Raw genomic sequence first — 22,188 nt, 5'->3', positions numbered from 1 at the left:
AAGCTGCAAAACCCTGCTTGAGCAGAGGTGACAGTAGAACAAGAGAAATGGCTCTGGACGCCTGTGTGTCATTTAGGGATGGGGGAGCCCCATAATTCAACTCCTTTGAAAACAAGCCAAGCCAATCTGCACACTGCAAAACGGCAGGAGAAGCGAAACGCAACCATCCTTCAAAATTCATGCTTAGGCGAAATTCACACTTATCTGAAATTTGTTATGCAGTTTGCCAAGCAAACAGCGTTTACCGACAATGCATAGATCAGGGGAAAGTGCACAAATATATACGGTATTATTGACAATAGCAGAGAGAAATGTGTTGTGTTAGAGTAAACTGCTTGCTAACATGTGCACATTAGTCAAAACTGCATATAAAATGTGTTTATTAGAAATCAATACTAAAATGCAGATGGATTTTCATAAGGATTTTTGTAAAAATGCACAAGTTTCTGCAAAATGTGGGAAGGGCAGTAAATGCAAAATTTATCTTTGCAGTGAAGGCTAGTGTTCTCTCTCTCTCTCTCTCTCTCTCTCCTTTCTAGCCTCCATCCAGAAAAGCAAGAAGGCATTACCGTATTTTTCGCTCTATAAGACGCACCAGACCATAAGACGCACCTAGTTTTTGGAGGAGGAAAACAAGAAAAAAAATATTCTGAATCCCAGAAGCCAGAACAGCAAGAGGGATCGATGCGCAGTGAAAGCAGCAATCCCTCTTGCTGTTCTGGCTTCTGGGATAGCTGCGCAGCCTGCATTCGCTCCATAAGACGCACACACATTTCCCCTTACTTTTTAGGAGGGATAAAGTGAGTCTTATAGAGCAAAAAATACAGTATATCAAAGTTAGAGGGTATAAATAATATAATTTGTTGTTGTTGTTGAACAGGATTGCCCCTATTTCCATCAGAGAAATGTTGCACAGAATTGACTCAGGGGGCTGCAGGTGGGAAGTCTGAATAGCAACATTTCTTTCCATGGACTTCCTTAAGTTAACTTGTCTTGGGAATCCAAACCATAGATTTCATTTGCTCTTCCATGTTTCCAGACAGCTTAACACCGAACCCTAAAATGTACTTCAAAACTAAACCACATCAAGTTTTTTTCTCCAATGTATAGTAACACCTGCCCCAAATGCAAATGTACCCCCCTCTGCCAATATATCCCTTGGGCTCACTCTTAAATTTATTCATCTCATTAAACAGCATAAGTTACCGAATATTGCTATGGCTTCACCACTAATGCGTTGCTTCATGCCAAAGCTCATCCTCTGGTGCTCATTCACTCATGGGTTTTATTACCAGCTCTTTGTAAACTGTCAAGTCTCATTCCTCAGGAAGTGGAGGAGCTGACTTACTCCTTTTTAATTCCCTGTTCATTACTCAATACCACAGAATTTCCCCTCCTTCTGCACCCACTCTAACCTAGTTGCTTTCCTAAAAGCTTGTGCTTAAGGCATTTTAAAATGGTTGGCTATGACTATCAGATTGTACATGCTGGGTATCAAATATGAAGGATGCAGGCATCGATATTTTACCCCAGTTGCACTTGAAAATACTTGTGAAGAGAGTGGCAATTGTATATTTTAAAGAGCGGGGGGTATCATAGTCACTTAAAGTTTTTATATGCTCCTGCTGTCCTTGCTAACCAGGGGAAATCCATGTTTTCTGCCACCTGATATGACATTGTCCCTATTTTGCTTTTCGATGGATGTTGGGAATGGCTATTTATGGTATTGACAGCATGCACACAGATATGCACTAGAGGTCATATCTGGGTGGTGGGTTCAATGCATCTCTAGAGCATGTGAATGTCAACAGGGTACACATGGATACAAAATGCCTGCCCCCGGCTTTCTTGTCCTGTCCCCCAGCATAATCAGCTCTCAGAATAACCACCCCTTCCCCCAGTGTGCTTGAAATGCAACTCAACAATAATGAGTACAACCAGATCTTTTGTGGGAGCAAACATCCTATTAAAATCTAGGGAAGCAAACATCTTCTTAAAATTTGGTGAAATTCTTGGAAAGGGGATTTGGGGTCTCTGTAACTGGGTGTTGGGTACTACGCACCCCCCAAAACCACCTCAATAGCCTACATAATAACCTAATAAACCCACATCATTCACAGAATCCCTGATTCTGTTTGATTGATAGTTCAAAATATTGCAAAAATATTCCATATTTCAAACATGAAACAAAGAGGGCACCAGCCCCTGAGCAGTTCCAGTAATGGGCAAGCTGGGAGACCTTTGGCTCGTCGCAATGGTGTTATCGCTCATGTCTGTTAAATATCGGTCGTCTGCTTGGTACTTCGCTGATGCTTAATTGGGGTATGATTTCATGACTCTTCAATCTGCTCTGTTCCCTGACTAAGCCCTACAATAATGAAGGGATCAGTACAGATGGGTGACATCAGCAACCCAACACAGGAGCTATTCAAGCAAACATGGATCTCTTACGCAACCCCCTAATTTTAGGCTCTGAGTTATTGTTGTACAATTGGACAATGTCTTACAAGTCATGAGTGGCTGTTCCTAGTTTGCTGATTTCAATTTCACTTTAGTTTCATCTGTATAAAGCGATAGGGCTGCTCCCATTTTTCAATACAAAGTTAGGGGTGGTGGGGTTTTTTGGGGGGGTATGTTATCAAAATATGTCCTTGATACTTTTCTCCCACTCTTAGCTATAACTGTAACATTAGTCGGTTTAACATCATGGATGTGGAAGAGGAGGTTGATTTTCATGCAACAGTCTTATCTTCCTGCTTGCTCATCTCTTTCTTAGATATGAGGGGCACAGGACAAGACAAATGTTGACACGGAGTCCTCTCATCTCTTGCTACCTGTGAAAAGTAGCCTTCGTGTGCAAGAGTTTGAACTCTGCTCTTTCTCCATGTGCTATCAATGGCCTCACCTCTGAGATATGCTACATGCAATTTCCCCTACATCTCCCAGTTCACAGTACAGTACTTGCAAACAGAATATGCAGACCAGCCTATAATGGGTTTCTAGCTAAAACAAAGCAAATCAATTAGAGCAGCCTCCAGGAGAAAAAGCGAAGGACAAATTGTACCTGTTCTCCCAGATTGCTGTTTTTTTAGAGGACTGAGTTAAGAAGGAGATATGTGAGTTGAGTATTTAAAGTCTCCTGCTTGATTTCACCTTGCTTTTGGTGTGTTATTTTAGCTGTTTTGAAGGCTTTATTGTGTCAGTTGTAGTTTTATCTATTTCTGTGTCAAATATTTCAAATGAAAGATAGGACAGAAATGTGTTTAATAAATAGTCACAATATTCTTATTTCTTATCCACATTTGGTGCTGAGTAAAAAACAGGGAAATGGCTTAAAAAGCTGAGACTCATCTGTCTTTGGTGATTTTTTTATGTCTTGTTATAGCTTCGTTTGATGTGCTCCATGCAAAAGAAAAAAACAAATTATCGCATTTGCTTTCACGCAAATATTATGTGTGATCAGTATAGGCTTGAACCGCTGGTGTAGGATATTCTGAAACGGGACCCTCAAAACCCAAAATTTATTTTCAGATGAGTTTAGTGTACTCTTGAGTTTAGTTTTTCCTCATCAGGGCAGGCTCCAAATTTGAGGGTCCTTGGCAAAGTGGGCACTTCCTTCACCAGTGGCCCCTATGGGCTTACCTGGGAGCAACGGCAAATGGAAGCAGGTAGTGAGCAGAGGTAGCAGAGGCAGCAATATTTTCAGCAGCACCGGCTGGCTGGGATTAACTACCACTTGAATTTTCCATAATGTTCCAGAGGGATGCTGTGCCAGGGATCCTATGAGAAATTTAAAAAGGTAGCTAGCACCTGTCTTAAAAAAAGGATCTAAAAGAGGGTTCAGGACAGGAGTCAATGGTTGACCCTGCAGGGGCTCAGGCAGGTACCCAAATAAACAGGTGGTGATGCCAGTCCTGCTCCCCATGTTTCAGATAAGCCATCCTCTTGAAGGAACTTTTTATCACATGTGGTGGACCTGCCCCAAGGTGAAAGGCTTCTGGGAAAATATTTATAATGAATTGAAAAAAAGTTGAAATATACATTTATAAAGAAACCAGAGGTCTTTCTTCTTGGAATAACAGGTCTGGAACTGCCCAAGAAAGATGTTAAATTATTTTTGTATGCCACAACTGCCGCTCAAATTTTATTACCGAAAAAGTGGAAAACGCAAGAATTACCTACGGTGGAAGAATGGCAGATGAAGATGATGGAGTTTTCGGAGCTAGCTGACCTAACCGGAAGAGTCCGCGACCAGAAGGAGGAGGAGTATCAGGAAGAATAGACAAAATTTAATGATTATTTAGTTAAATATGTAAAATTAAATTAATTGGAAATAGCTTGCAGATATTGAATTGGCTTAGGATTTCATATAAGTTAAGTGATGAATCAATATGTTTAATTTTAAAATTAAAAGATATAAGGATGTTAATGTTTTAGTTAAATTTCATAAGAACTTTGATTATTTGGAAAACCGTTAAAAGGAAGTGCATGGAAATTCAACCAAGGGGAAGCGAGGAAGTCACTTAACAATGCTAATAAGTGTAATTTTAATAAGGTTATGATCCATGTTTGTTTGTTTACTTGTTTGTTTTGTTTATAATTTTGTGAAAATCAATAAAAAAATATTAAAAAAACAACAACAGATAAGCCATCCTCTCTCTTGATTTCCATCTAGTATCCTTTTCTTTCCCCACAGCATTGCAGCGATACTTGGATACTATCATCATTGTCGTTGTTCGTTCATTATTTTCATCTGAACAATGTGAGAATATGTAAGTCTTAACAGCTGCATGGAAATGACTAATGCTAACCTAAAAGGAAGAGGGGAAAGGATTAATTCTTAGAAGCATAGGAAGTTGCCTTATTCTGAGTCAGATCAATGATCCAGCTAGCTCAATAAGGACAAGCCTAGGTTTCAAGACTACAGATGCCAGACATTGAACTTGGGACCGGATACCCTGAGACACAGCCTTTCCTTATTCTTTCAGTTTTGCTGTAAAGGTAAAGGTAAAGGGACCCCTGACCATTAGGTCCAGTCGTGACTGACTCTGGGGTTGCAGCGCTCATTTCGCTTTATTGGCCAAGGGAGCCGGCGTACAGCTTCCAGGCCATGTGGCCAGCTTGACTAAGCCGCTTCTGGCGAACCAGAGCAGCGCACGGAAACGCCGTTTACCTTCCCGCTGGAGCAGTACCTATTTATCTACTTGCACTTTGACGTGCTTTTGAACTGCTAGGTTGGCAGGAGCAGGGGCTGAGCAGCGGGAGCTCACCCCATCGTGGGGATTTGAACCGCTGACCTTCTGATTGACAAGTCCTGGGCTCTGTGGTTTAACCCACAGCGCCACCCGCGTGTACATCTTCCTTAAATGAAGAGCTGGTCTACTACACATGCAACAGAACCAGATGCTTAGAATACACATTGTACCACTTCTGACTGCAAATTATGGTGGGGGGTCACATTTTTAAAATATATGTAAATCCTCCTTGCAACCGCCCACCCCAAAATAATAAGGTAGCACATCATAGAGAAAAGTTCCATTCCAGCCTCCTCCCTATTGTGCTTGATTTTCTTCCATAGGGAAGCTCTCAAAAAATTGATCTCCCCACTGATAGTCCTCATTCTGCTGCATGCTGGGGCTGAACCCAAGTCCTTCTGCATTTTGCTACCTTATTTGTGGGCAGGTAAAATGGAGGATCATTTCCGTGATTTGGGGCTGTGTGCTACATGGGTGAAATTGGAGTAAGAGAGACTTACCATCAGTGCAAAAAAGGTGCTTGCTGCTTTTGCCATCCTCTGGGAACAAAGTTACATCACACAGAATCATTCCCAGATAGCTTTCAAGCCAAACACTCTTGGCTTAGAAGCATTGGCTCAGCACTAATAGTAACTTAAAAGTTTAAAAATAATACCATGAGGTAGATTCAGAAGGCTCCTTTCCATGAGCAGAAAGGGTGCCATTATATATTTTCTTTTTTTAACTTATTCTTTATTATTATTATTTATGATTTTCAATTTTATACGTTTTAATAATTTTACAATCGTTTTAACATTTCAAAACTCAACTTCCTTCCCCCTCTTTCTGCGGTTCCTTAAATTTATTTTTTATATTTTCTGCATATTCCAAATTGACTTAACTTACTCGTTTATTCATCTACTTTAAATATATACTCTTATAAAACTGCAGGTTATTACAATAATCCTGCCAATGTTCTTATCTGTTTACAGTTTATTCAATAAACCATTTCCATTCTTTTATGAAAAGTTTGTTATCTTGCTTTCTCATTCTTCCGGTAAGTTTTGCCATTTCTGCATGTTCCATAAGTTTTTGTATCCATTCTTCTTTTGCCGGAACTTCTTCTTTCCATTTTTGGGCATGTAACATTCTTGCCGCTGTAGTCACATACATGAATATATTTTTATACATTTTGTGTAGTTCTGTCCCTATAATTCCCAAAAGGAAAGCTTCTGGTAAGGGCGCCATTAGATTCAACCCTCTACTTTGAAACTTACCCTTATTTTTTTACACTGGTGCATGATGGAACACACTTTCAGAATTACTTCATGACAAACTATGTGCATTGAGTTAACTCTTAAAATGCAATAGTGTTGACTGTTGAAGCGAACACAAAATGGCACCTTTATCTCCTCCTTCCCAATTTCTATGCAGGGCTTCACATTTCTGCTGAACAAGTGGGGGTGGGGAATAAAGATCTACACCAGGATACTGCCCCTGTGGATCCTGCTGCCTGAGGCAGTCACCTCACCTTGCCTCATGGGTGTGCCGGCCCCGACTGCTGTAGTTTCATAACAACCCATCAATGTTGCTTTCCCCTAATTGTTTGGGTTAAAATGTATTTTCCCACAAAAGCGTGCAGGGTTTTAATGCAGTTGGCAAGCCAAGTATCCAACCAACCTTTACAAACAATTGCATATTGTTTCGTTCGAAGCATCCGTGAAATTGTTTACATGATGCGAAGCAAAGCCTTCCAACACTGCATTTCCAACTGTGAAAAACAGTAATAGGAAGTTCTAGGATAAATAACACATGTACATGTGTCATGACAACATAGCACCAAGTGCTGACCTAGAAACAAGGATATTACCAAACAAGGGTGGGGTTGTGAGGCTTTTTGGGGGCACCTGTTTTCTCGCAGACTGTATGTGCAACTTTGAACAAATAAGTTTGATCGCCAAAGACCATGCACAGTTCCAAAACTGGCTTGATTGCTCTCTAATTATACCGGGGGTGGGGGGCAAAGTTCTTAATATGATATTCTACTATGCACTTCATACCAGAGCAACAGAAAAGCATTCTGTCACATTTCAAGAAGCAGGACTGTCAATCTGTCTCAAGTAAAAGGTAAAGTAAAGGGACCCCAGTTAAGTCCAGTCACGAACGACTCTGGGGTTGCGGTGCTCATCTCGCTTTACAGGCCAAGGGAGCAAGTGTTTGCCCGCTCCACAGACAATTTTTCCGGATCATGTGCCCAGAATGACTAAGCCACTTCTGGCGCAACGGAACACTGACACCAGAGCAGTGCACGGAAACGCCGTTTACCTTCCCACCGGAGCAGTACCTATTGATCTACTTGCACTTTTGGGCGTGCTATCGAACTGCTAGGTTGGCAGGAGCTGGAACCGAACAACGGGAGTTCACCCTGTTGCGGGGATTTGAACCTTTGACCTTTTGATCGGCAAGCCCAAGGCTCAGTGGTTTAGACCACAGCACCACCCACATCCCATCTCAAGGAAAGCAAGTACTTAACACAGACACACACTTAAAAAATAATAATCTATTCTGTCAGTTTCATAGCACCTTATAGTTAGTTATATATCCAACATGGTGCCCAACGGTCAGGGGTAATTGGAGTTGTAGTCTAGCAACATTGGCCATTCCTGGCCTACATAGGCAGGGCCATGGCCTCAATGAGCTTAAATCAGGCTGGCCCAAGGCAATTTGCCGTCTGAGGAAGAGCAGCAAATGATAGTGCCCGCTCACCCTGTGTCAAGTTGCATAGGCTCCAAGGAAAGTCAAGTTGTTTAGGGACCTGGCACAGAAAATCCCACAGTACCCCTCCTTTCTGGCAGTAAAAATACTGTAGAAAAATTAAATAACTCACAATCTGCTGGTCTTTTGTGACAGCCAAAATTGGCTGCATAAGGTAGTTTTCTCAACTCCGTCTAATGGTAGGGCTGGCCTTGGTCATGAAAACAGAATGGAGAACAGAAGGAAGGGTGGAGAGACAAGGCTATGGAGAGAAGAACGTAGTTACATGGGCTTAAAAGAGGGACCCATCACCCCTGATAGACTGGTCGTGCTGGTTGGGACTGATGGGACCTGGACTCCAACATCTGTAGGGCCAAAAGTTAGCTACCCTGATGTAATTCACATGCTCCACATGGTTACACTTTGCACCTGCTATTGGTATGGTATAGGATCAAACCACACACAGAAAGGGTAGCTTTGATACCACACTGACAAGGATGCTGTGATTACAGATATCTATCTTACAAGGTGACATTCATTATATAGGAACTTTCTAATCATATGGGCCGTGTCTCTGTTTTACCTAAGGTGACTTCTTCCTGTTACCATAGCTAAAAGTAGAGCGTTCACAGGGCAATTCAGGTGAGGAAGCCTTAATTATGGAATCTTGGGGAATGTCTTCTTATAGCACACTAATCTCCAAACTGCTATCTGTCAATGTACCCTATATGATAATTCTGATTTCTAAGAGTTTTTTTCCCCCTTAGGGAAACAAACAGGTGTGTATTGAATTATTTTCTTCTGTAACTGATATTTTTAACAGAGACGGGCTTTCTGTTCATTTCCTGTCTCCTCCTATTCATAACTGCATAAGCAGTGACCACTTTTTGTCTGCTAATTTCATTATTATGCAGTCTTAATGATCTGTAAAGTGGGAGTATGGTGGCGGTTTAGTGTAAAAGCAGACAAACCATTTTATATCATCTCACTAGATGCTTCCCACTCTATATAACTTTACGACCCATCTAGTTTCCATGTATTATTATTTTCACTCAGTCCGATATGCTGCCCAAAGTGTGTTAACAACAGCTCTTTTAATATTGCTGTTAGCTGTGTAATTTGATGGCCTTTAACCTTTACCAGTAGAAAAATTGAGGATTATCTTCCCAGAGGATTTTTTTCTCAGAAGCTTCTGTAGATCAACACAAGGGCCAGCTTCATGGTGGCATGTTTCACCTCTTTTGCATGCACATGCCTTCACGTGGCTGCAACACAACTCTAGGGGACCTCCGACACCCACAAATGACACTGGATTTCTGATGATATGAAGTATGTAAGTTCGTAGGCAAGTTGCAGATGTGTTAACCAATTTGTGGACAGAAAACAGGCAGACCTGCTGTTCCTCAGGCCATACATGCACCTGAAAGGGCCTTCAGATTATTATTTTTTTGGAGGGTCAAGTGCTTTGCTAAGGATTTTAGAAGTCTAAGATGCACGTGTGGTTGACACTAACTTCCTTGCTCCTTGCATTTAAGTTGATCTTATCAATAAGTAAAAGGGAAACTTGAACTTCTAGTGAACCCACCTTTCAGGTTGTTTTAGCTGTCAGGAATCTTATTTTCAAGGTTTTAAGGAGAACTGCTTGCCAAAAACTAACAAGGAAACTGGGTTAAGCGATGCAGCCTTTTAGATCAAAGATCCATCCAGCTGGAAGACAGTCTGTAGGAAAACAGGCAATCCTAATTCCAAAAGTGAAGAGAAAGAGCACTTGATGAACCACTAATCATTGTAAGTGAATTAAGTGGAAATGTTCTAAGAAACAGAAGGATAATTAGGGACCTTGAACTACGCTGTTTCACGTCAGACCCAGTTAATGTAGTCCTCAAGTCACCTCCATATGCTTTTGTGGGATTGGAACTATTTAAAATGGGGGGACAACTTGTTCTAAACAAATGAAAACTCAAAAAGCATCATGATTCCATCTTGTTCCATTCGGACAACAAACACAGAGAGATAATAGCTTACATGAAACATTGACCATGTATATTATGCTACTGTATAAAGTATTAGCCAACTAGAAAACTACCCTTTCTATCTTCTACTTTGTGTATTTAACCATGTGCCCTGTTGAAGGAGCTGCGTATGTTTAGCCTGGAAAAGAGGAGACTGAGAGGAGATATGATAGCCATCTTTAAATATCTCAAGGGCTGTCACATGGAAGAGGGAATAAGCTTGTTTTCTGCTGCTCTGGAGGGTAGGACTAAAACCAATGGCTTCAATTTACAAGAAAGGAGATTCCAACTAAACATCGGGGAGAACTTTCTGACAGTAAGAGCTGCTCGGCAGTGGAGCGGTCTCCTCCTTACTTGGAGGTTTTTAAGCAGAGGTTGGCTGACCGTGTGCCATTGATGCTTTAGCTGAGATTCCTGCATTGCAGGGGGTTCAACTAGATGACCATTGGAGTCCCTTTCAACTCTACAATTCTATGATTCCCAAACTATGCTAGGGCACACTAATGCGCCATGCAAAGAACTGGTATGTATGTGCCTTGGATTATTTTTTTTAAAAAAACTAAAATAAAAAATAAATTACTTTTTTAAAAAAACTAATCCAGCCTATTGGATGTATCCACCATTCTTTGCCCCCCAGAAGTGGTAATGCCTTATGCAGCTTTCATATATTGCTGGAAGCATCATCTTGAGGGAGAAAATATGGACACACTGCAAATTCTGATAGATGTTACAGCACTTTCAACATAAATAGGGCAATTGCTATCACACCTCAAAACTTAGTGTTATCAGTGTGTGTACACATACACACACACACACACACACACACACACAATCTGTGACAAAGCCATACACTAAATATAAGCAATGCAAAAAACGTGTTATTGCCTCCTGGTACAGAGTAATAATTAATAGGTCTGATACAATATATGCTACACATAGGAAATGAAAATATACATTTCTATTGGAGAAATATTTAGTTCTGATATAGTTGATAATAAACACATTTATCAATGATACAATATTCTGTAGAATTCTTGATGTGCATTTTATATGCATTAGAATAAATAAAAGCATATCTGTTATTGAAAACAAATATGGAGTGTAATCCTATGCATATCTACTCAAAGGCAAGCCCCATTAATCGGATTTTATCTCAGATAAGTGTGTATAAGATGGCCACTTAAATTGTTCTAGCTGATACTATCACTATGACAAATACCCTGTAGTCTTTAGGCGATATGTCACACCACCTGAAAAGTCACATGAGGGTAAGAAAAAAAACTATTGCATCCTTCCCCCCCCCCCCCAAGACAGGGATTATCTAGTCAAGTATTTTTATATATATAAAAAACACCACATAGGCTTTTAAAGAAATCATAGTTTAAAAATAAGCTTTTATTTATGAACTCAGCTCCCTTACAAAATGCAAATGTAATGCTAAACAAATCTATGTCACTTTACGGCAATTATAGTCTTTCACATTGGTGAAAATAGCCCTGTGCGCGAAAGCAATTTTGCTTGCAGGAATCTGCTCTTGCATAAGGAAAAAGAAACCAAATCCTTTGCGAGCCTCTTCCAATTTAAATTCTTCAAATTTTACGTTTTTTCCACTCTGGCTTGTCATCTGTTTCATCTTCGTCTGATTCTACTTCTGCAAAAACTGCTTTTGGCTGGGTCCTAAAAAGATATTAAAGAAGAATGACGATTAAAAAGGAGCTCTGCAGAAGTTAACAACTTTGTGTTTACCCATGCAGGGCTTCAGAGGCCAAAACCAGTGCTTTCAATGGAGTCTGGAAACACGCTGCAAACCAACAAAGATCTTTCAGTACTGCTGTGTGGTGTGATAGCGGCAATCTGCCCCATTTCAATTTTGTGTCTCATTCAAGTTATTTAATTGCACTGTAGTCTCTGGTATTTTTCCAGTCTTCCAGGGTTTTTATTTTTGTGGGACAGCTCTTTAAAGTTTGTTCACTATCTCAGCCAGGGATGGGAAACTGGAGTGGCACAGGTACCACAGACTCATCTTCTGGAGGTGCCCCTCTTCACAATTCCCCTTCTTATTCAGAGTCCTTCACCCCCTGGCAAAGGGGAATCTAACTCTAGGGTCATGATACAGATTGGAGTCTTCCTGGAAATCTGGTGGTCTCAGACAGCCAATCACACATACGACTGCAATGCTTGCTATAAAGCTTCCAAGATATACCACACTTCCTCAGTCTAGTTTAGGGTTAGCTAACCTGATGCAGTGAGAGATTTTACTTTCTTGGGCTCCATGATCACTGCAGATGGTGACAGCAGCCACGAAATTAAAAGACGCCTGCTTCTTGGGAGAAAAGCAATGACAAACCTAGACAGCATCTTAAAAAGTAGAGACATCACCTTGCCAACAAAGGTCCATATAGTAAAAGCTATGGTTTTCCCAGTAGTGATGTATGGAAGTGAAAGCTGGACCATAAAGAAGGCTGATCGCCGAAGAATTGATGCTTTTGAATTATGGTCTGGAGGAGACCCTTGATAGTCCCATGGACTGCAAGAAGATCAAACCTCTCCATTCTGAAGGAAATCAGCCCTGAGTGCTCACTGGAAGGACAGATCGTGAAGCTGAGGCTCCAATACTTTGGCCACCTCATGAGAAGAGAAGACTCCCTGGAAAAGACCCTGATGTTGGGAAAGATGGAGGGCACAAGGAGAAGGGGACGACAGAGGTTGAGATGGTTGGATAGTGTTCGCGAAGCTACCAGCATGAGTTTGACCAAACTGCGGGAGGCAGTGGAAGACAGGAATGCCTGGCGTGCTCTGGTCCATGAAGAGTCAGACACGACTAAACGACTAAACAACAACAACAACAACAACAACAACAACCTGATGCTCTCCAGATGAAGCTGGACTACAGTTCCTTTCATCCCTGTTGGTTATGATGTCAGGGACTGATGGGAGTTGAAACTCCAACATCTTCTGGAGAGCCTTAGATTCCCCATCCCTGGTCAAGTGTCTGCCCAGGGCAAGTTGCACTACTGGTTGAATGAGAAGTTTCTACTTGTCGCCTGCTGAACTCTGTTGACTTTCCCGTTGGAATGCAGTTAAGAGAAGAGAAGGAAATACATGTTAAAGGTGCACATTAGAAACAGTGCACACGTCTCATGGCATGTGCTCATTAATTGCACTGCGTTTTGGCAGCTGCCGGAAAACGAAAACAACTATTTTCATATGAACACATATTGTACCCAGCACACAAAACTCAACGGATTGGAAGTTGGACCAAGACACTGCCAGCATATAAATAAATTTACACCAAGTCACCACTGGATGTTTGAAAACGACGACAACAACGAAAACATTACATGCTCAGCAAACTATTTTTTAAATACTTTGATTCCACAAACGTTTTCCATTTTAGCCAGTGCTTAGTTAATTTTCACACTTAAAAATTGGTCAGGAATCTCCAAGCAGCGCAGAATGTTACTACAAAACTGCATCATTGCTGAACACACTCCAGCATGTAATTAATAAAAGGCAAGCTAGTGTTGTTTTGGCTTTTGCGCAGTAGTATTTTTACAACATCAGAAGGACATAAAGTACTAAGTCGTTTCAGTTACCTTGGCAGTCTGTAAGGACAATAAGAGCCCGAGACTGTGCTTTTCTCTCTGGCTAAGGACTGCTTTTGCCAAACAGATTTGATAAGGACCCCACCCTAAACTCACCACTTGCCGCTTTCAAACAACTAAGTAAGTGCTGCGATTAAAAAGGAAAAAAAGCCCTGTAGCCAACTTGACATACTGAGCCCCAGTAATGAATGACCTTCACTCGGATTCAGCAAGGCCTGTTCAGGCATAGAAGGAAGCTTCTGGGTGCAGTTTATTCTGCAGGATGCAATCTGTGCAAACAACAAGACTGCTGCACAGAGGATAAATCTCAGAACTCTTAGGCAGGGCAGAGGATGTGCAATATTGCCAGATTATGTCCACTAATGACCTCTAAGAGCCAGCACAGAAAGCTTTGATCCATTTGGCTGGACCATAATCTGACTCGTCATAGAGCAGCTTCTTCCTCCCCCTTGGGTTCTACACCAAGGGCACCAAGATGATCTACCACTGGTACCAACCCTGCTGCCACCTCCTCCCAAACAAAAAAGAAAAGGAGGGAGACAAACCAAAAATAATGCAAAAATTTGTTCTCATGGTGCCAGATCAGGAGCAGAATTAGCGTAAGCTGCTTCTGCAACTCTGTAGGACTTGAGTGATTGCTCCTGAAAAAGGAACCTAGATTCCGAAACACATCGAGCTGCAATTCTTATTAGCCGACACTTCTAAGAATGAGTTGGTCCACACTGTCTACTTTTTGGCCTGTCATAGATGGAAAATGTGAGCAGTGCTTCAGCAGGCTGTATCACACCTGAGTGAGAGAACACACACATCTTCCTCTAGTATTTCAGAGGATGAAATCAGATCAGATGCTTTAGGGTTGTTTCAAAGCCATAGGTTATTGCTGCTCACTTGGTTTAGCATTCATTCACAAAGAAGAAGAAAATGTGCTACAGGCAAGTGGTCTGACCACGTGAAGAAAAGTTGCTTATGCTACTTAAGAGTTAATACGCAAGGGTAAACCGCAACTTTCTTGGCGGTGAGCCTACAGGGGAGCCTTTGTCAATTAAAGCCATGGCTCAATAATTTGGTGCTACTGCTATGAATAGGGGAAAGGGGACTTTTCTCCAGAATTTACACATAATTTCTAACAGAAACGACAAAAGTGGAACTATTAGTGCCCTGCCCAAACTTTAAGAAATGAGCAAAACACAAGGCAATTAAAAAGGTAAGGATAAAAATTCCTTAAAATCTGATCATGCTTTCTCATTAAGGGTCAGTGCAAAAGTAATTGGAGGGATCTCTCAAACACATTTAACAGATGTGGGAGAAGCTGTGAGATGGCTCACTGCTGCCCCTCCCTTCTCCTCACTTTGTGCTAAACAATATCGTTTTTGACATGCAAGCAACCAAAAACTGTGTACTATATTCCAAGTGTGGTTGCACCATAGATTAACATGAAGGCATTTTTGATATTGGCTGTTTTATTTTTTATCCCATTACTAATGATCCCCAAAATGGATTCTTTTTGCCACTGTAATTCACCAACTTGGTTCAGTTGTGGGAGGAATAGATCACAAGAGAATCAGTCCTACACCACTGCCTCACACCTCTTAAAGTTTTGGCACTTGGGCTTAATTCAAAATCTTGAATTAAGTCTTCTCCATTAGTAAGTGTGGCTTGGTGAATACCCACAACAGCTGAAAAAAGTGCGTAAGAAAGACCATAAGAAACTTTGCTTACGCTTTTCCTTGCATGTAATTTGTATAAGCTGGACACCAGGGAGATTAGCTACTGTGGTTTGATTTTCTTTTTCAAAATTCTCCTAAAACGAACTCTGCAATGAAGAAATCGTGGTAGTTTTGTCGCAACGAGGCTGCACATCCTATCTGCTAGTTATTGTTCCAACAGCAGCATACACACACCCGCCCAATGTTGCTATCTGATGTGTTCATGAGCAGTGTGCTCAGCTTGCCTCCTGTCCACTTCTCGCCCAGCTACGCTCCTAACAAGAAACCGTAATGTGAGCCACCCACTGGGCACAGTGAGCCTTCTGAATTACTTCTGCGTTTTAAAACTTTCATGTTCATTGCACTGCAGGTGTCAAGGATGAAATCTAATCATCGAGGAAGCTGCGACACCAAACACACACTAGGGATCTCTATTAATGCGATGGAATGAAATGGACGCACGGCTTTTCAGATAAGGGGACGTGCAAATGACGTTCTTAACAAGAAGAAAATTAAGGCATTGGTACATTTTATCTCCCATGTAAGAAACAGTAGCTGCACCAGCAATGTCCTTAGAGGCAGCCTGCTCCTTGTAGCTCGGCAAGACTTGAACCGGGAGAGGCTTTTTCTCACACAGAGGATGGCAGATACAAGCCTTACTTGCATAGTCCTGTCTGTTGGAGCAAGTGAGCGGTTCCTCACTACTGGAAACACAGAGTCTTACTAAGTCAATCAAATTGCCCTTCGGTGGCTTATTCATTAACTGTGCAATCCTATACATGGCGACTCAGTTTAGGAGGGTATATAACTGAAGCCCGAGTTATCTGCTAGCTTAGTTCTTGAGTGAGGGGATTTGTTATTTCTATTTAACAAAATGTACGGACTGCCTCATCATCTTAGTTAATTTTATTATTATTTTTGATTTGAACTGATTTTATAATGAAATGATTTTAGAATGTTGTATTATTTTACTGTTGTTAGCCGCTCTGAGCCCAGCTTTGACTGGGGAGGGCGGGATAGAAATAAAATTTTATTTATTATTATTATTAGTCCAAGTGCTTTAAATAAATAGTAATTTTTAAAATCAAAAATACCAATAGAATCCACACATTTTGAAATGAAGCAGGCACAATAAAACTATCAAAATATAGGTGGCGTACACACCGTACATTTAAAACATATTTTCACCCCCGGAAGATTCGGAGAACTGTAGTTTGTTAAGGCTGCACTCAAGCAGAGTCAAGAGGAAATAATAATAATAATAATAATAATAATAATAATAATAATAATAATAATAATAATAATTTTTATTTATATCCCGCCCTCCCCTGCCGAAGCCGGGCTCAGGGCGGCTAACAACAATAAATAATCAAACAATCAAATAAACCAACATTCTAAAAATATTTCATTATAAAATTAATTAAAATCAATTGATGGCAACCATTAAGCAAAACTCTGTGCAGGTTGCCGGAGGAGGGAGTCAGGCTGCGCCCTGACCAAAGGCCTGGTGGAACAACTCTGTCTTGCAGGCCCTGCGGAAAGATGTCAGGTCCCGCAGGGCCCTAGTCTCTTGTGACAGAGCGTTCCACCAGATTGGAGCCGCAGCCGAGAAGGCCCTGGCTCTAGTTGAGGCCAGCCTAACCTCTCTGAGGCCTGGGACCTTCAGGATGTTTTTATTTGCAGACCGTAGGTTTCTTTGTGGGGCATACCAGGAGAGGCGGTCCCGTAGGTACGAGGGTCCTAGGCCGTATAGGGCTTTAAAGGTTAAAACCAGCACCTTAAACCTGATCCTGTACTCCACCGGGAGCCAGTGCAGCAGGAAGAAAAGTACGATTGGGCCTTATGAACAGCTTCCATTGCAATGGTTTTCATAAGTATCCTTTAGCTCTTTACATGAGCTCAATCCACAACAGTTATAAAGTTAACAGCTGCACCACACTATAGGTGGCGACCGTTGGATGAGCTCTTATCACCCAATCAGGGTCAAGCTGAGGGCAGGCTAACTGGTAAGGAGTCATTTGATTGGTCCAGGCCATACTGGCGCTGGCTTTTAAATATTGCAGCAGTGCCTTGGGGTGAACCCATGAAAAAGGGACTTAAAGTGATAAAGACTAAAGGGGCACCATGGTCTGAGGTGTTTATATGTAAATATTCATATATATTATTTATTTATACAGAACTAGCTATGCACCTGGCATCGTAGAAGGCTAAGAAAAGCAAATCCTTGTTGAAATCCAGCAAATGCAAAACCCATTGTTTTTACGAAGAGATTGCTGGACATGTCACAGAGGGGAGAAATAGTTTAAAAGCAGCAAATTCAGTCAACTGGTCATTCATGCTTCTGTAAAAACCATGCAGTGCTTTGTGAGCATGGTGTGGCGTACGGTTCTGGGAGAAAAACACAAACATCCTAATTTCTGCAACATCCCCATATCTACAAAAGTAATGGCATGTTTATGCAAAAATTAAATAACATACGTAAAAGGTAAATGACCCCTGGACGGTTAAGTCCAGTCAAAGGCGACTATGGGGTTGCGATGCTCATCTCGCTTTCAGGCCGAGGGAGCCGGCGTTTGTCTACAGACAACTTTCTGGGTGGGTTTTAAAAAAAACCAATTTTTTTTTAAAGCTCTAATTCTATTTTACTCAAGTAGCATTCAGATGGGTTAGAAACTAAGCTTCCTTTAAAAAAAAAAAGCTGACATCCTATCTGTTTTCTGCATTAGTGGCAACACTCCAAAAAAAGAGGCAGAGAATAGTGTCGTTAAACAGGTCTTCTGCTTATGTTCAAGTTCACCAGGGCTTTAAGGCATATCTGTATATGGGTTTTACCCACCCCCCCCACCCCGCACTTAAGAAAGTTTCCTTACTTAGAATATGCTGGAGCAACCCAGTATGGGCTTTCTTCTGCTTCCTTTGCGTGCCGTAAAATGGCCTCCCGGGGGTTGCTATCATCGGTTTTATCCAGTGCAATATTCTTGACTATATATGAAGACAGAGTCCCGCCATGAGTTCCGACACGACCACCACGACCTAATATAGGAGAGAATGAACAGATGTGCAAAGTGGCAAGGGAAGAAAAAAAAGAGCAAACAGAAAAAGATGAAGGAAAAACTACAGTCGTACCTTGGTTTCCGAACAGCTTAGCAGTCGAACATTTTGGCTCTTGAATGTCGCAAACCCAGAAGTGATTGTTCTGGCTTGCGAACTATTTTTGGAAGCCGAACGTCCGACAGGGCTTCCTTGGCTTCCGATTGGCTGCAGGAGCTTCCTGCAGCCAATCAGAAGCCGCACTTTGGTTTCCGAACGTTTTGGAAGTCAAACGGACTTCCAGAACAGATTCCGTTTGACTTCCAAGGTACGACTGTAAAGGTAAAGGGACCCCTGACCATTAGGTCCAGTTGTGACCGACTCTGGGGTTGCGGTGCTCATCTTGCTTTATTGGCCGAGGGAGACTGCGTACAGCTTCTGGGTCATGTGGCCAGCATGACTAAGCCGCTTCTGGCGAACCAGAGTAGCGCACGGAAATGCCGTTTACCTTCCCGCCGGAGCGGAACCTATTTATCTACTTGCACTGCGTGCTTTTGAACTGCTAGGTTGGCAGGAGCTGGGACCAAGCAACGGGAGCTCACCCCATTGTGGGGATTCGAACCGCCGACCTTCTGATCAGCAAGCCCAAGGCTCTGTGGTTTAACCCACAGCGCCACCCGTGTCCCTTATGACTGTACATCCACGCAAATGAGAAGTTTCGTCAGCATCTACAAGCCTGTAACAGAGTTACAGGGCTGATTCAGTCTCCCGCAAAGAAACACACAAATGGCCTTAGCAATGTTTTGCTTTCAAATTGTAGAAATTCTGGTTACCTGGTCCTGCTACCGGAGGTTCAGGTTTGTGAGATTTCATGGGATCCAGTCTATCCTTTTCCAGCTGCTTTCTTGTACTCCGCTGGCGTGGTTCGCGAAACATCGGAAGTGCATGAGCTAAAATAATAATAATATTATTATTATTTTACTTAAGAGACAGTGAACTTAAAGAAGTTGGGGAGGGAACTTCTGGTCCTCCAGATGACCTTGAACAACTTTCACCAGCCTGAACCAGCATAGTCAAAAGCCCAGGGATGATAGGAGCTGTAGTTTAGCAGCAAGAGGATAGGATGATAGGAGCTGTAGTCTAGTGCCACAGATTCCTCACCTGTGCACGGACAATCATACATGGCTTGATAATTCTATATACAAACTTGGCAGGTATGCTCAGGCGCAAGTGAAATGGTTAGTTAAAAGAAAATAAAGCCAGACATTACAGAAGCCCTGCTGTCTGGTTCTCCACATCTCCCCATAATTCAGGAGTGGAAACCTTAGGCCTGGGGACTCTCTATCTGCCCTTTAAGACTCTCCCTAGCAATAGCCCCATCCCAGGCCATCCCCCTTCTCCCCAGGCCCCAGCTTTTACCAGCCCTGCTCCATGCTGTCCTTGAGGGCTTTGGTCTGGATGGAATATGCCCTTGAACTTTGATAATTCCTCTTGCTTACATAGATAAAGGGATAGAAAGCTCTGGCGTTTGCGTTCAGAAACGCTCAGAATGGTTATGCATGGGCACAAATCTGATACGCAAGTGTTGCCGATGCAGCCTAATTCAGCTTTTGTTAAGTTTATTACCCTTAATAAAAGTACATTCTGGCTTTGGATGGCTTCAGAACCTTAGGAATAAACAGTTATTTCTTACATCTGCGCGTTACGTGAAGCGTGAAAAGTCAAACTTTTGCTGGCAAGTGGCAAGCTACACAATTTTGCATAAAACATTTGAGGTTAACTATAAAAACCATTTCCATATGTGGAACGAAGGCTTCCTGAGGAATAATGAAGTAAAACGCCTCTCCTTGAAAAGTCAATGCCTCATCTCCACAGGTGAAAATGATGCATCTTAAGTAGCTGGAGGATGAAAAACTGAGATTCCCACTTACAATTTACTTTGCTAGAGTGGCAATACACTTTTGCTGGTGGGGTTAAGTCCCACTTAGAGGATGGGGCTCATAGCACAGCCATCAGCACTTCTCAGAAAGACTGAAGAATGTCAGGCTAAGTTGCTGCTCTGCTCTGTTGTTCAGTCCTGTCATTGGGACCAAATGACCAGAGCCCCCTTTAAAAGCTAAAGAGCCAACATTTGGGTTTTGAGGAGGAGTGTGGCCAATTTAAATCTTCCCTGACTCCTTCCTGCTGATTGGCAGGATTCTGGTTTTAAAGAAGGGCCCTGTAGTCCGCTAGATCTGAGCCATAATGTACAGAGAGTTAAAAGGATGTATTTAAATAAACAGTTACTTTAAGAGTTACTTACGTGTTATAATGTAATCCTGCGTGAGGGTCTCAGCCTGCCTTTCTTTTCTTTTTGTCTTTACAACACACAATTTTGCTCCCCTAGAGAGGATTAAAAAAGAATAATAGTACAAGAACATGCATGCAAAGAGTTGAAAAGAAATGCTGGTGAAGTTCAAAAGCTGTTTTTACAGGACAATCGTAATATACGTTTACTTGGAAGCAAGTCCCCACTGGGACTTTCCCCTCCTAAATATCAGTGGCAAAATTTTTGTCACAAAATGAATTGTGCTTTGATCTTAAATCAGTATTTTGAGGTAATGTGTCTGCCTAAAACCCTCTTGAATCTCCTCCTTTAGGCTCACCCCACTGCAGGTGGAGAACGGCCAGGGTAAAGCATCTATCAACTCTCTGTTCCTTTTCATCTCTCCCTTCCTCCATGTAAATACATGGATGTGCAGTCATCTTATTGTTAGTTGTAGTCTCTCCCTCTCTCTTTCTCTCTCTCTCTCTCTCTCTCTCTCTCTCTCTCTGTGTGTGTGTGTGTGTGTGTGTGTGTGTGTGATCTGGATCTGTGGCTGTTTGGATGTGCTCACCATCCCTGACCTTTGGCCATGCTGGCTGGCGCTGGTGGTAATTGTTGAGCACCAGCAACACTGGAGGGCCGCAAGTGTCCTATCCCTAAAGTAAAGGTAAAGGGACCCCTGACTATTAGGTCCAGTCGTGGCCGACTCTGGGGTTGCGGCGCTCATCTCACTTTATTGGCCGAGGGAGCCGGCGTACAGCTTCCAGATCATGTGGCCAGCATGACTAAGCAGCTTCTGGTGAACCAGAGCAGCGCACGGAAACGCTGTTTACCTTCCCGCCGGAGCGGTACCTATTTATCTACTTGCACTTTGACGTGCTTTGGAACTGCTAGGTTGGCAGGAGCAGGGACCGAGCAACGGGAGCTCACCCCGTTGCGGGGATTCGAACCGTCGACCTTCTGATCGGCAAGTCCTAGGCTCTGTGGTTTAACCCACAACGCCACCCGCGTCCCTTTTATCCCTAAAGTAGAACGATATATAATCCTTGTAAGAACAAAGGACGGCTGGGTGTCTGGCTTGCAGAGTCACATATGTGAGACAACGCTAGAGGCTATGAAGTTGGGTTATATTTGTATCTTCAGTCAGGCTTATTGTAGAAGCAGGTTCCTTTCGACCCATAAAGTTCAGGTCGTTAAAGGGGGCTGTCCGTTATGCTGGAGAAAACATTTTTTATTTTTATTTTTATTTTGCAGTCTGGGTTGCAAAGCAGCAGCTGGGCAAATAAAAACTTATTTTTGTGGTTGCTAGAGGGGACAGGACTAAGGGATGTCAGTAAGGCTTTGTAGGCAGACCTTTCTGTCCAGGATCAGGGAGGATATTAAAAATTTACACTAAAAGGAGGAAAGAGTAGTAGGGGGGAAATCAACTGAACCTTCTATTTTTCACTTTCACGTTTACTGCCCTTTTGATGCAAAGCTAATGAGAAGAGGCTGCCAAAACAGTGGGAAAGAACAGGAATTTGCCCATGTTTCCTTAATGTC

General features: G+C 42.2%; 1 protein-coding gene across 1 annotated transcript in view; it reads right to left on the bottom strand.

Annotated features, from left to right (window-relative positions):
* Nucleotides 1-11,374: 11,374 nt before the first annotated feature.
* WDR70 (WD repeat domain 70) overlaps nucleotides 11,375-22,188 on the bottom strand; it is a 113,757-nt gene continuing 102,943 nt past the window's right edge. The window contains exons 15-18 of the mRNA XM_083576163.1: nucleotides 20,644-20,723; nucleotides 19,175-19,291; nucleotides 18,182-18,344; nucleotides 11,375-11,677 (exon numbers count right to left, since the gene is read on the bottom strand). Of these exons, the coding sequence (XP_083432289.1) occupies nucleotides 11,590-11,677; nucleotides 18,182-18,344; nucleotides 19,175-19,291; nucleotides 20,644-20,723 (448 nt within the window). The 3' untranslated portion in view covers nucleotides 11,375-11,589. The remainder of the gene's footprint in view (nucleotides 11,678-18,181; nucleotides 18,345-19,174; nucleotides 19,292-20,643; nucleotides 20,724-22,188) is intronic.

This window comes from Podarcis filfolensis (genome assembly GCF_964270895.1).
Source record: "Podarcis filfolensis genome assembly, chromosome: 11".
Lineage (NCBI taxonomy): Eukaryota > Metazoa > Chordata > Lepidosauria > Squamata > Lacertidae > Podarcis > Podarcis filfolensis.
The sequence above is the reverse complement of the archived record's forward strand: the minus strand, read 5'-3'. Positions and strand labels throughout refer to the sequence as shown.